The sequence below is a fragment of the Lathyrus oleraceus genome, chromosome 4 (genome assembly GCF_024323335.1).
Source record: "Lathyrus oleraceus cultivar Zhongwan6 chromosome 4, CAAS_Psat_ZW6_1.0, whole genome shotgun sequence".
Taxonomy (NCBI): Eukaryota; Viridiplantae; Streptophyta; class Magnoliopsida; order Fabales; family Fabaceae; genus Lathyrus; species Lathyrus oleraceus.
Window position 1 is genome coordinate 371,060,922 of NC_066582.1, and position 15,358 is coordinate 371,076,279.

The window sequence follows — 15,358 nt, forward strand, 5'->3', positions numbered from 1 at the left end:
ACCTTCGACATGGGCACTGATCATGTAATGTTGTGTGGAAGACATTTTGTTGAAATATTAAATATGTAGATATCTTTAAGGGAATTGAATGCATTGCTAAGTTGTTCATCCACACAACATAAATAATGTTTCATTGCTAACTTGGTCGTTGCATTGATAACTTGGTCATTGTTTGTACAAACTTGACCATGCATGTAGTAGACAGAATCAACCATGCAGAGAAAAGAGTGACAAGAACACACATGCGCCTGAGCCCTGAGATTCCCACCTAGGCGCCCATTCCCTAGGCGCCATAAAGTAACTAGGGCGCCAAAAGGATGGGTGCCTCTTCACAAAAATTGGTCTTATGCGCCACTAGGAAGGGCGCCCCTTCCCATTGCCCTACACTAAGGCGCCAAGAGGAAGGGAGCCTCTTCCTTGCATGTGAAGAATCACATGTAGGCGCCAAGAGGAATGGCGCATCTTCCCTTACATGTTGATTCTTCACATGCGCCTAGAAGAGATTCCTCACATGCTATCTCTCACATGCTTTCTGAAGTTTGTCATTCCCTTGTCTTCTCTTGCCATTCCATGCAACCAATCACATTCATCTTAGGTTGCAAACCTACTCACTCATTCATCTATAAATAGCCTCTCATATCAACAATATCAAATCATCTTCATCAATACTCAATTATATTTTTTTACCACACTTGTTTCCTCTACCAAACTCAAGCTTAGCAAAATCAAATCATGTCTTTGTTGACTATGGGCGATGAACATAGAGGCACGCTCGAGAATATATCGGCATTTGTATGTCATCTCTCTCTTTTTACTTTTTTTATTTTTAGTCTTATACCTTTGTTATCTATGTTTTTCTTACTTATTATAGAGTTGTGCTTGTTGATTATGTATTTCTTCTTCTAATTGCATTTTCTTACTTTTTTATTATTAGGATCCGAAGCGGTTTAGATGTCGTGTACATGAATATGTACCCCACGATCCTTTAATAGAACCATATATTAGAGGATGTGGATTTGGAAATCTACTCAACATTGTTTCGTACTCGGTGGACTACAAGTTCATTCTAACTTTGTTCGAGAGGTGGAGACCCGAGACCCACATATTTCACCTTCCGATTGGTGAGTGTACCGTCACACTTGAGGACGTGTACATGTTGTTGGGTCTCCGTATAGATGGAAAGGCACTGAATGATCGAGTTAACCAAGACAACAATATCTGCAATGAATTATTGGATGCCCATTTGCTAGACGACGAAACTGAGGGAGACACGTCCGGTCAAGCAAGGGGGCAAGGTATAAGTTTAAAATACCTTAAACAATATTATGCCAGTATAGTAATTCCCGACGATTCAACCGAGTATGAGAAAATAATAAAAGCTTGGTGTTATATTATGATTTTATTTGATAATTTTTTGTTTCCAGAAAGTACAGGTAATTTTGTAAATATAATGTATTTACCTTTATTACGCAACATTAATAAGGTAAACACTTATAGTTAGGGTTCAGCTGTATTGGCCCATCTATATAGTGCAATGTATAGAACTACAAAAAAGAATACCTATATTTTTTTTCATGTGCGTATTTGCTTCAAGCTTGGGGTTGGTCAAGAATGTCGTCGCTCGCCCCGATAAATGAGCGCCCATTCGTGTTCCCGTTTGAAACCAAGTAAGTCTAACACTTTACCATTCACCATTTAGTTAATTATATTTTATATTATAATTAATAGTAAATAATATTTTTCACTTCTTTTTTATCTTAGGTGGTCAGTAAGGGGAATGAACTACAACAGGTGTCTGAAACACGCTATTGTAGTCTATCGAAATCTATTGGACCACATTGGACATGACGATGTAATAATCCTACCCAACTATATTTTAATTTAAAAATAGTTATCAAATTATTTTCCATCTAATCGTTTCGTATTGTTTTACAGTTTGTCTGGAGGCCATATCTGGGTCTGGATCATGATGTGAACCATGACGATGCTGCAGTTTGGACAACGAAGACACCGGTTGTCCGATTCACTATGGTGGAAATGCACCAGAGTGACCGGGTCAAACTGCAGTTCTGAATGCTAGAACAGATTCCAGAAACTCCCACGTGTTTGGGGAATTGACATCAAAAAAGGGTTGATGCACAATGGGATTATTCTGATTGGAGAGACTTTGCAAAAGACATGTGTCGTCCATAGTGGAATCAAAGACAACACATCTTGAATGAACCAGATATCCATGGTGCAAGACCGACTCAACAAAATATATGGCATGGTTTAGATCGGTAACAACTCAACAATTTGTATCTGAGCCGCGGTATTTGATGGATCCACGCCAACATGCTTCGTCATCGTATGCCCCACAACAATTCACCACCCAACACCAATGTGAACCCACCCAAACCCAACAACCAACCATACAACATCAACCAACCACATACACACAACAACCAAACACCCAACATCGCAACCCGTTCATGCCAACCACCCAACAACCAACCATCCAACGTCGCAATCCATTCATACCTCTCACTCAAACACAAAACCAAGAATCAAACCCCGCAACCACAACTGTCTATAGCCCAGATGATTCATATGGGTCACTTCATCGTAGCCCCCCATCAATAACACCCAACCATTGTTTAACTATAGTCGCCCCAGAAACCATTCCTTTGTTTCCAAAACGACTCAATGACCCAATTTGGGCAACTATATCGTCCCCAATTCACTCAACCACAACGCCCTAACTAGGATGACATGGGCACCGAACTCCATTACGGAAGCGCCGTTGGCCATAGCCCCTCCGGATATTGGGAGCAAATGATGACGCCTCTATCAAATACCGCTGGAACTTCCGTTGGACCTTCCAACCAACCATCGCTCGATCAGGTCAGCACACAAAGACCCCAAACACCTCAAGAAAATCGTGGAAGACCTAGGAGATAAACTAACGCACCGGGATGTGGAACAGGGGGACGTTATAATCGGACGGGTCGTTAGTTTATTGTCAGTCCAATGTAACCAATTATTACATCATCAATGAATTTTTTTTTCATTACTATTTCTTTTTTATTAAATAATAAAAATTAAATATTAATAATTAAAAAAAAATAGCAGGGGGTGTATGCGCCAGATGAATTGGCGCATACACCAATCAAACATACATAGGCACCACTAACATTGGCGCCTCCTCATGAGGCCCAATGTAGGCGCCACTAGCATTGGCGCCTCCTCACGAGGAGTCTAATGCATGCGTCAATGCTATTGGCGCCTCCTCTTCATTCATTGGGGGTATGTCAATTCATCTGCCGCAACCTCTATCAAACCTGATTATTTTGGTAATATTTTTGAATAATTGGTTATTTTGGAATTATTTTTGAAAATAATGGTTATTTTGAAAAAAAAATCTAAAAGTTTGTTTTAATATATTTGTAATATTTTAATACAAATAAAATAAAAAATAAAATTAATTATAAAAACAATGATATATTTTATTAGTTCATAAATGTCTATTGATTGCTTACTCATTCCATCCTAAAATAAGAATAGTTTAAGGTTTTTATAAATTGTCATAAATGTATAGGAGAATAATGACTTGAAAGAAGTTTTAATTATTTAATGGCATTCTGAAAGAAATTAATATTGAAAAAGTAAAATGATGTTTATTTTGAGATAAATTTTGTTTGGTAAAATAATTTTGAAATGAAGTACCTCTCTAATGAAAGTAAAGTTTTGAAAACTATAAATAATGCAGCGTTGTTCAATAGCGAACCAAAATATTAGTTTTAAAAATTGGAGAGTAAAAAAATATAATTTTAGCAAAATAGAAGATAAATAAATAAATTTAAGTCAGTAATTTTAAAGTATTTGTTTTTTAAATTATGAATTTATATTGTGAAAAGTAATCTAATAATTTTAGATGTAATTGATGGTAATAAATTCAGAATTTGAAATTTAAATTCTTTGAAATATAAAATATAATATATATTTTTGGTGACGATTAGGGCTTTCATTGATAGAATTTTTTTTGGTGACAACTCAGAATTTGAAATGTATATTCTTTTAAATTCAGAATGTAAGTAAATAGTTTTTTTTGGGGACGTTTCAGAATTTGAAACTTAAACTATTTAACTCATATAATAAAAATAATAATTTTTTAAGTTTGTTTAATCAAATATATATTTATTTATTAGTAAAATGGGAGGATCAAAGGTCTAAAATGAGGAGACATTAGGCAGCATGTCTCATAGACATTTGAACCGTTACTAAAAAAATTATCATCGAATCAGATACAACCATCAAAACTGGACAAATCTAGTTTGGTTAAAAAATCAGCACACTTAATAGTTTTTCTAAAAATGTGAATGAATGCACTTCTTTAAAATGCTGAAGGAGAAGAAGAATATGCCTAGCCAAAGTCGAACCTTGTTTAGACTTCAAAGGCGACCCTTGGAGAGCATCTGCTACTGTCTTTTTGCCATCTTGAACAATAAGGTTCTTGAAATCTCTCTTCCAAGCAAGCTCCAAACCCATAAGGACACCCTAGAATTCTGTAGCAAGACTATTGCAATCGCCAATAGTCTTATGAAAGCCACAAAGTTATCTTTCTTGACTGTCACGAAAAACACCCCCACACTTAGTAAGCAATCTGCTAGTGGTAGCCCCGTCAAAATTAAAACAAACCCCGAAGGTGTGAAAAACATAAGAAAGGGGGTTTGAATTGAGTTTTATAAAACAAAAGTTTTTTACCAACTCAAGAACACCACTTAAAAGTTAATAACAAAGAGATAAAAACACAAGTATTTTATTATCGTTCACTTGAAACTCAAAGCTACTATAGTCCACCCTCCAAAGTGATTTCACCTTATACACACAGATTTAATCCACTATAATCAACTGATTAGAATAATCACAAAGAAGCTTTTGTTTATAAAGTGGATAACTGGATTAAGATGCATATTATTGTTATTCATTCATTTAGCATGGTACATGTCATTGTAGTCAATGACATCATCTACTCCATGCATAGGTTGCCTCGAAGGCTCACATCTCATTAATTCAAGATTATAAAAAGCATCATTTGGTTCATAAGTACAAATTGATTCATATCAACAAGTCCTTTTGGCCTACCTACAAGATTGGTGCATTATTATGGTCCATCACGTCTCATGGCGAGCATTCTTATTAAATGAGAATTTTTTTCTACTCATCTAGGGCCACGTCTAAAGAGTTATTTAACGGATGGCCTAGGATTTGCATTTCCTGGTCCTGACTTGAGAAAATTTCCTGAGGATTTAGATTCAATGTCTTTTAATTCCTATAAGAAAGAAAATGAAACAGTTTTCTATGGACTTCATAATAATGTTACTTTTGATCAAAAAATACAAATTTAGATGTACAAAACCATTCTTTTTCCATATGGGCACGATCCTTCTGAGAATAAATTTTGTAAGGGGCATAGTTTACAGTTATATTGGTAGACCTCATGATTTACACACAACCATGGCCTATGATCTAAAGACTTGAGGACATTACAATAAAAAAGTATATAAGCTTAAAACATCATGACAGTTGACCACGACAACTCCATGCACTCTCTTCACCAAAACACTTCCAGAAGCAGTAAACTTGGTATCATAAGTGAAACCTGCAGGATTCAAAGAAACAATGAGTAAGGATTTTCCCAAAGAGATTATGATCAAAAGAAGAAAAACTGTCACAAGCTGCCGAACGGCAAAACAACAAAAACAAGCCGTCACACCCAAAAAACAAAAAACGGCTACAGACGCAAGTTCAGAGTATTCCTCCCACAGCAGGCCATGTTGCAGACCTTGGCAACATGATTGTCCTTCAATGGCAGGATGGTTAACAACTCCAAGACAGATGATTCAGTTCCAGAATGTTGATATTAATAACTGGATAGGGATTTGGTCGTAGCAGAGATGTTAAACAATCGAGAAAACTAACATGCTAAACACAGTTGAGAGTATCTCTTAGCCTACACTTGGAAATGAGGATACATTTAAAGATTCACCTTTTTGGGACATAAGGTTTAGCTATACGATCTAACCTTGATCAAATATACGATCTAAAAACTGCACAAACCACTACTGCATCACCAAGCATAGCAACCCTTAAATCAGCTCACGCACAAGCAAAGTATCCAAAACAAAAATAATCATTACCATAGCAAAATTTCATTCAAACTTCTAACACAATATATAACAACATCACATTCCAAGTTAACAGGTTTTCATCATATGACTAACCTCATGGTAATAGAATCACAGGAGCAATCATGACTACCACCATGTAAAACACAGCAGACTAGCAATCCAAGCTCAGCCATCAACAAGGTTAACATCCATACAAGTATCATCAAGCATCCTGAATATCATTCAGATCACCTACCAAATACCAAACCAAGTATCAAACATGGCATCAATTTAATGGTCATAAGACTTGTAAGCACACAATTGTTATGATAAACCAAAGGCAAAGATTCACAGGAATCGAAAATACTTGAGCAGCAATTCATACCTAAATGTATTAAGTCCTCACATCAGCAAAAATGGAAGAAGTGTTGTGAATCGAAGTTGAGAAGTCATCAATTAAGGTTAAAATATATGCCAGTAAATACCAATTTCCTTACCTTAATTGTTGAAGGTTTCACCGCAGTAAAAACTAGATGGGAGATTCAGTGAAGACGGCCACGCATTTGGAGATTTTTTGGGACCACAATCAAATCCGTTTCCTACCACATTTACATTGGTCCCCACCAAAATCTAAAGAAAGATTTGATGCTAACGGAATGATTCCTTTTTGCACCATCTGCCAAGGATCCACACACGATTTTGGGGAGCTCATTTCACTCTATAAAAAGGAAAGCTAATCGATTGAAAAAGGAGAGAAGAAAAATACCGTCACTCTGCTGAAATCCCAAACGAACCTTACACCGAAAAGCTCCGCTAAAACTCTGTATTTCAACTCTGATTTTCACATTGAAAATCAGGGTTTGAAGAGCTTGACCCCTTCAATCGCGTGCAAAAGGAAATGACAATCAATTAGAGGAGAAAGTCAGAATCAGACAAAAAACAAGGAGTGGATACAGAAGGATAGAAAGAAAAGGAAGAAACTTGAAACAACAAGCAAAAGAAGAGGGACAGCGTCATACATACTCACCGAAGGTAATCATGGGCGTCAGGTCTTCGTCGGGGCTACGATGCTCCGGCGGAATCTTTCCCTTTTATTTTGCTTTAAAGTGCTTTGACCTTGTATTTTGACTCGTTAATTTCTGATGTTGATTGTGATATAGAAAACGGGTTAGAAGCTAAGATTAGGTTTTCCTTTGAGGTTCCGATTCGCTACTGTTTTCTAGATCCCGTCGAGGATTTGGAGGTTTGAGGGGATTGTGGTCGTTTGTCACGTTGGAAGTTTTGAACTTCATGTTCGAGTCCTGGTTTGTTTGAGGATGAACACCGAAGGGTGTTCATCGGTTTCCTTTCAATTTTTTTTCTCTCTCTGCAGTTTTGGATTGGGACCATGCACACGATTTAATAGGGAGAGGATATTTTCCAGAAAGAATGAAGAGTCGTTTTAAGAGAGAGAGACAAAATTATTTTGATTTATTTCTTTGCTTTAAGGGGTGATTGTTTCTTCTTTTAAAATATTATTAAGAGTAAATTAATGTTATTGATGATAGATACTTGGGTGCTGTCAGATTATGTTCCCAAAATCTTTATGATGTTATCAATGAACAATGATGCGCGTGGCGGTAGGTAAACCGAGGCCAACCTTTTCTCTTCTCGGCGGTACCACTTGGCTGAGTAGGAGAGGATTTTGGGCCTTGTGGCCCATCCCGAAAATAACACTACTTTAAGTCCCTTGGGCCTTCTTTGATCCAATGTTTAGGGCCTAACTTTTTATTTATTTCCCAAACATTCCAATTTGGTCTACTTGGTTTATGAGCTATTCTTGATTGTTTTAATTAAAATTAAGATAACACTAATATTAGAAATATTTATTGGTTCGGTTTCGATTACTATTTTCAACTCTTCTTTTTATCTTGTTATAATATTATAATTAGTTAAATGGTGGATTAATGGTTAACGTCAACAAATAATTTACTTTATTTTCTAATAAATAAGTTTCACGTTGGTCCAATACCAAATAGTCTTTCCCAAAAGTATATTAATTCTAAATAAATTCAAATTCACCGTATCTAAATAGTATTCTCTTAAAAATTATTTAATTTAATTTTGAATGAAAAGGAGAATAGTAAGCCTCCGCTTCACTATCTCTCGACTATTCGAACAATTGGCGTACGCCATATTGCTCGGATTTTCGTCATTCATTTAAAACCCTAAAACTCCATAAAATTAAAATCACTCCACCAATTAATTATAAATTCTAAAAGTTTTATTTTTAATAATTAATCTTTGAATGAAAAGGAGAATAGTGAGCATTCGCTTCATTATCTCTCGATTATTCGAATAATTGGCGTACGCCATATTGGTCGGATTTTCGTCATTCAATTAAAACCCTAATAATCATACAATTTCAAATCAATTTTTCAAATCAAACATAGGTTCTAAATTCAAATTATTTCTAAACTTCAACCATCATATTCAAATCATTTTCCAAATCAACAACAAATTCTAAAACATTTAATTCTAAATTTATGATAATAAAGAGGATAGGAGGCGTACGCCTCACTATCTTTCGATTATTCGAATAATTGGCGTATGCCACATTGCTCGAGTTTTTGTCATCAAACTTAAAATACAATCGAATAAACTCAAATCACCTCTTATATCAAACCCAATTTTACAAAATAAACTATACAACTTCAATAGGGAATGGGAGGCGTACGCCTCACCACTCCTTGATTATTTGAATAATTGGCGTACGCATCCTTGCTCAAATCATCGACAAATCCAAACCTACCAACCCAAAATTCAAGCTATCTTCATAAATCGAATACAATATCTAAACATATCTTTTTACAATTTAAACCTCGGGTGATAAAAGATGGGAGGCGTACGCCTCACCGTCTCTCGATTATTTGGATAATTGGCGTACGCCATATTGCACAAATTATTGACTTCCGACTAAAACACGTTAAATAAACTTGGATAAGGGAATAGGTGGCGTACGCCTCGTTATTCTTTGAATAAGCAAGTAGGAGGCGTACGCCTCACTAGTACTACCGTGCGTATTCAACATCCACAAACAAACTTTCAAAACAATTCGAACGAAAAGGGAATAGAAGGCGCACGCCTTATTATTCCTCGAAAGAATTGAACGATTGGTGTACACCATATTGCTCAATCTTTCGTCGTTCCTCAAATCATCAACAAATCAAACCTAACTTCTCTCCCTCGAGCGATCGAAACCAATCAAATCCAAACACGTCAATTCAACTCGTCACCCCCGCGTGACCAAAATCCTTTCAAAAAGAACACTGTCAATCCTTTCTAATGCGCACAACAAACCAGTGCTACAGCCTCCACCGAGAGTAGACAAGCCAGTGTTTAGCCGTTAGAACGCCGACCTACACAGTCGTTCATCAAAACAAAACACAACCAATATTCGTAGTAGCCCGAACTACGAAAGCTCTGATTTCCTTATTGCACCATTAGGATACGTAGGCAGGAGATTGATGTATCTTCGCGAGCACACTAATAAAAAACCTCCCATTTCCCCCATCCTGAGGTCTTCATCCACATCTATCATCAATTCTAATTACTCGAAGCAAGCAGAAAAACAGTCAATTAACAATCAAATAGCAAAATCAGACTAAAAGGTTCCCGTTGAGTACAACGGACGTGAGGGGTGCTAATACCTTCCCCTTGCGTAATCGACTCCCGAACCCGAATATGGTTGCGACGACTATTATTCTTATTTCTAAAGGTTTTCTCAATATTTTCCTATTCCTTCATTGGAATAAATAAAGTTCGGTGGCGACTCTGTTTCGAACAACATTTTTTTTCGCGTCCTATCGCGAGGGATCGCATTATCATCTTTTTTTGAGGTGCGACAATTACATGCGACTCTATATGACTAATGCACAAATACAAGCTATTCAAAATCCTTTGATTCTTAGTAAAATTGGTGTCCCCACAACGACAATAAAGTGGATGAATTTTTCTGAAATGAGTCATCTTATATCAAATGTATATGACTAAGTTTTAGTTTAGTTTACAAGACATAGTTTTTCGTAAATCGTTTTCCCTCTGCTAAGTTGCCCTCCAAATAATTTAAATGGACGGGTTATCTTGATTAGACAGATTGCTACTAAAATGCATTTTATACAAGCTTATTTGAAACGAGGGTGTCCTCTACCACCAACATTCGTAGAATGGAGAGAACGTCTTAAGGAAGAAACATATGAGTGAGAACTTTGCTTTTTTGGATAGGATGCATGAGTTCTAGAAATTAAATGATGTTGAAAAATAATACAATAGAAAAAAGTCTAATGCGAAAAGTTCAATAAATTTAAAAAGATGTCATCGATTTTGATGCATTTTAATCGTATGTACTTCTAATTTTGTTGATTCACTATGTTCATTTTTATTCTTATATCTTCATTTTAAGATGTCCAAACATAATCTAAGCGTATAAATAAAGCATTACTTTTGAAAACAAATTAATTGTTGAGTTTCTAGTAAGAGATGAGTCCTCTTCAATTCTAGACAAATTCTACATAAGAGTTTTTAAATGTTGTGAAACTGAAGTTATTAGACTAAGGTTTTGCTTAAATTGATGCAATGAGATGATATGAAGTGATATGAAATGAAATAGAATAAGATTACATTGTTTGAGTTAATTAAAATCAGATCCAGTATAATAAAATTTTATTATTCTATTTTATTTCATTTCATCACTTTTCATTAGCATTGTTTCCCTTAGATATGAGGAATAAAAAATTACATCACTTTCTACTAGTATTGATCACTTTCTACGAGTGTTGTTCCCATTAATATGAGCAGAATGAAAATTTTCATCACTTTCCATCACTATTGTTTCTCTTTTATATGAGCAGAATCAAAAACTTACTTTGTTTTTATCGCTAATTATTCAAATAATAAAGTAATAAAATTTCTATTTCACTCTATTATATTTTTGCTAAATTTCAATAACTTTATTTATCTTAAGATATTAAAATATAATCTAAAATAATATAATAAAATTGTATATCTAAAGAACTAGAAATTTTTGTCTTAAAAAATCTAGCATCATACTAACAAAAAATTATTAAAATTTATATATGCAGATGGGTGGCTGACCAATTAAATAAAAAAATATTAAAACATAATAATTTTTAGTTTTATGCTATCTTTACAAGTACTCTGGCGGTGAGCAAGTTGTCCATTTACATATGGATAGTACTGCTTATAAAAAAATAAGAATGGATAAAACCATATATAAAACCAATCCAAAATATCCGGATCCATGTCCAGATCCGCTTGGAGTTTCGCTTCACTTCTCTAGGGTTTCTCAAACGCATTATAAAATCTCTCCACTCTCAGATTTCCTCTATAGATTAAAGAAGCATCGGAGAACTAATTCCGTCGCCGGAAACCGAACGCCGTTGCCGGAAACAAAAAACCTGAACCGAAAAAAATGTTAAGCAAGAAGAAACACAAACGAAAACACAGCGACAGCGATGAAGACGATGACGTTTTCTACTACCGCTACTGCGCTTCGTCCTCAACCCCCCACACCACCACCGGCACCACATCCAGTAATCAACCCCAATCAAAACCGAACAACAAAGGATCATCAATAGGAGGAACAGGTGAACCCTTAGCACCATCAAAATCGACGCTATACGTTTCTAATCTAGATTACTCCCTAACAAACTCCGATCTCCATACGCTCTTCTCTACTTTCGGCCGCATCGCACGTGTAACCGTTCTCAAAGACCGTTACATGCGCCTAAGCCGCGTGTCGCGTTTGTCCAATTCGTTTCTCGTAATGACGCCCAACGCGCCGTGGCGGAGATGAATAAGAAGATTCTCAATGGAAGGACTCTAACTGCTTCTATTGCTGCTGATAATGGACGTGCTCCGAAGTTTATTCGGAAGCGCGTGTACAATACTGAGACTGCTTTGTGTTATGAGTGTGGGGGGCATGGTCATTTGTCGTATGAGTGTCCTAAGAATCAGTTGGGGCCGAGGCCGCGGCCTCAGCCTAAGAAGCCGCGACGGGGATTTAGTGGGCTGAGGGATAGGGATTGGGAGGAGGAAGGTGATGAGGAGAAGGAGGAGGGTGGTCAGATTGCTGCGGAGCAGTTTGACGATAATTGGGCTTCTGTTGTGGATGATGAAGCGGGTGAAAGGTTGCTGGGGAGAAACAGAAATGATGATGAGGGTTTGGACAACAACAAGACGAAGAAGAAAGGGAAGAAAGCTGGGTATTTCAATGATGAGAGTGATCATGATGATGATGATTGATCATGATTATGTAGCATTGACACTTCAGATTGAAGGTGTGTGTTTGGTATTCCGCATTACCGCATTATTCAACTAGTCCTGTGTGTCGTGTCTATATATGTGCCAGTGTTTCATAGATCTAAATGGCAATTTTTTGTTTTTATCAAGATATGGTGTAATTGATGAAATTGTTTATATGTTGTTGGCTTGGTTGGATGTGTTTATGGTTTTGATCACAAGCACATGTTAGTTATTAGTTATTGTGGTAGTAATTAGTGATAGTGGTGGTGAATTGGTGATGAGCATTTTTGTGTATTCCATATTTTCATAGTTAATGAATGATGACAGACGAGTCTCTTATTTATCGGCTTAATTTAGCATTCGGTTTACCTGTAAAACAGAAAGGAAAAGCCTGTTCGTTATGTTTTTTATTTTGGTTCAGTTAAAACATGTAATGTAATCAAATTGTAACACCCTGGTTTACTTTATGCACATCTTGTTATCATATAAGTAAGGTTTTTAATTACAGTTGTGGTGGTTATGTTATGATATTTGATATGTAGAATATTGTAGTCAGATATAGCTGGATTTGATGTGGTTGTTGAGATCTTGAAAAGCATAGGTTGTAGACTTGTAGTCACAATTACTGTCGCCGTTCTTGTGGAAAGCAGTTTAAAACCATGGGTAACAGTTCTTCTGATTACCTTTACTCTTTGATGTCTACTGAGCATTTTTATGCAGATTGATGAGTATTTCTCAAGTTTCTCTTAGAATGCTTAAATTGCTTCTCCCAGAGAAAATGTGGTATCCTTTTCATGCATAATCACTTGGCTGAGCTGGAGAATAATACCAATTTGTGCCTCACCCTCGACACTAGGCTTTAAATTATAGGTTTAATTATTCTGTAACTTTTTGAACCATGGGCTAATCTTGAATGTTATTGTAATGATATGTAGAAAAAGAAATTGGTTATTGTTATGCTATTTCCTTTCTTTCTGAATTATGGCTTTGAATCGGATTAAGTATAGTTATATTATATGGAGTTTGGGGTTAATTGTTACTGTTGTACTGTTGGTTTTAAGCATTGTTAGTTTTGGATATATCTATAACTCTGAAACCATATTCAGTTGACAGTTATATATAACCGATAGATACCATATTCATGATTGTCTATATACTTTTGTATGCTCATATTTTTTACTAATTGAATCATTGTCTTATGGCACAAGTTAATGAAAATAGTAGAGTTCATATCCTCTATGAATAGGATTAACATGAAGCTTGATTACATAGTACGATAATTGTACTCAGATATAACGATATTGGGAGTTTTGTGAAATTCAGGATATCGGTTTCTTGAATTTTGTTGAAGTTTGAGCAGATTCAAATAGGATTAATATGGGTGTTCTTGAAGAGGAAGTAGGTAAAAGATTGGAATTTTTTTTCAAAATAATAATTTTTTTTATTTTTTTTTCAAAATAACTAATTATTTAAAAAAATTATCAAAATAACCAGGTTTGGTAGAGGATGCGTCAGATGAACTGGGGCACCCCCAATGCATAAGAGGAGGCGTCAATAGCATTGGCGCATGCATTGCGCTCCTCACGAGGAGGCACCACTAGCATTGGCGCATGCATTGCGCTCCTCATGAGGAGGCGCCAATACTAGTGGCGCCTGCATTGGGCCTCATGAGGAGGCGTCAATGCTAGTGGCGCCTAGGTGCATTTGGTTGTGTGGGTGCTAATTCATCTGGCTGCATGTGATGGTCATGTGGGCGTCAATCCCTCAAGCGCCCACATGTTTTGTCCGTCTCTATAAATACCACGCATTGGATGCAATATTTTTCACTCAAACTCATCTCCTAATACAATTCAACCACCATCAATTTCAATTTTCCCTGTTTCAACAATGTCTGCATACATTCAAAAACAAAGTGCTGATGTAATATTTTCTGCCGTTGCGGCTCCGGTACAGATTCGACTTTGGAACACAAATATGTTTGAACGTCTTAATCGGACGTTGTACAGTTGGTTAGAGGGAGAAATTGGAGAGGGCGAACGGATTAGAAGAATACAATGGCTTGTGTCCACGTTCAACCAACACGGAGAATTACGCGAATTGGTGGATATTAAGACAGACCAAGACGCTCGTAGGATGATGCATTACATGTTCAAAATTGTTTTGCTGGTTGTAATTGCATAGTTCTTGTATTTGTTATAATTATATGTGTTACGGTTTATGCAATGGTACTTTCGTGACAGACGTCTAATATGAAATAAATTTAATTTTTCATATATTGCAATAGAGGTACATGTAAATTTATCTGGTTGTGCTCATTCTAACACTAGGACAGTTATTACGGTTGTGACCTAGTTGACGGCATGAACTACATAGTCTAACCATTTTGTTCGCCGTATCCATTTCGGTTCGAATTCGGATGCTGTTTGGGTGACCCTTTTTCTTCCTTCGCATAACTTCGTTGTGCCATACGATGTCCCCTTGATATTCTGGCCAATAATCCTCTTTTGCCACTACGAAAAAACTAATTTTATAAACATTTGAAAGACTGACGATTTTGTAAACTTTAGATAACAAGTATGATGGATCCCTTCGAACCTTTGAGCATGCCGCAAGGACATGGGAGCGGGGGTACGAAAGGCTTGGAACTTTCTGCAGTCGCACTAACCTCTATCTAGTTCGACTCTGTATTGTCCCATCGGCATGCCCTCATTGTGATCCACGGACTCGATAACACTAAACCAACCTTTACTTCGGTCAAAGACTGTAACCACATGTGTGTTTGCTTTGGCAGCTTCATGTCTGATGAATTTCATCGAAGCATCACTGAACAACTGTCCAGATTGCAACACTGAACTCCATTTTAAGCGTCTGGTTTCAAACAACACCCTTAGCCTGAAATATGTAGC

At 36.4% G+C, this 15,358-nt stretch overlaps 2 protein-coding genes across 2 annotated transcripts; both read left to right on the plus strand.

Moving 5' to 3' along the window:
* Positions 1-11,619: 11,619 nt before the first annotated feature.
* LOC127137517 (U11/U12 small nuclear ribonucleoprotein 31 kDa protein-like) lies at positions 11,620-12,003 on the plus strand. Its single transcript, XM_051063975.1, has one exon. It carries the CDS (start codon positions 11,620-11,622, stop codon positions 12,001-12,003), a length of 384 nt encoding a protein of 127 aa, XP_050919932.1.
* LOC127137518 (U11/U12 small nuclear ribonucleoprotein 31 kDa protein-like) lies at positions 12,000-12,452 on the plus strand. Its single transcript, XM_051063976.1, has one exon. It carries the CDS (start codon positions 12,000-12,002, stop codon positions 12,450-12,452), a length of 453 nt encoding a protein of 150 aa, XP_050919933.1.
* Positions 12,453-15,358: the final 2,906 nt, after the last annotated feature.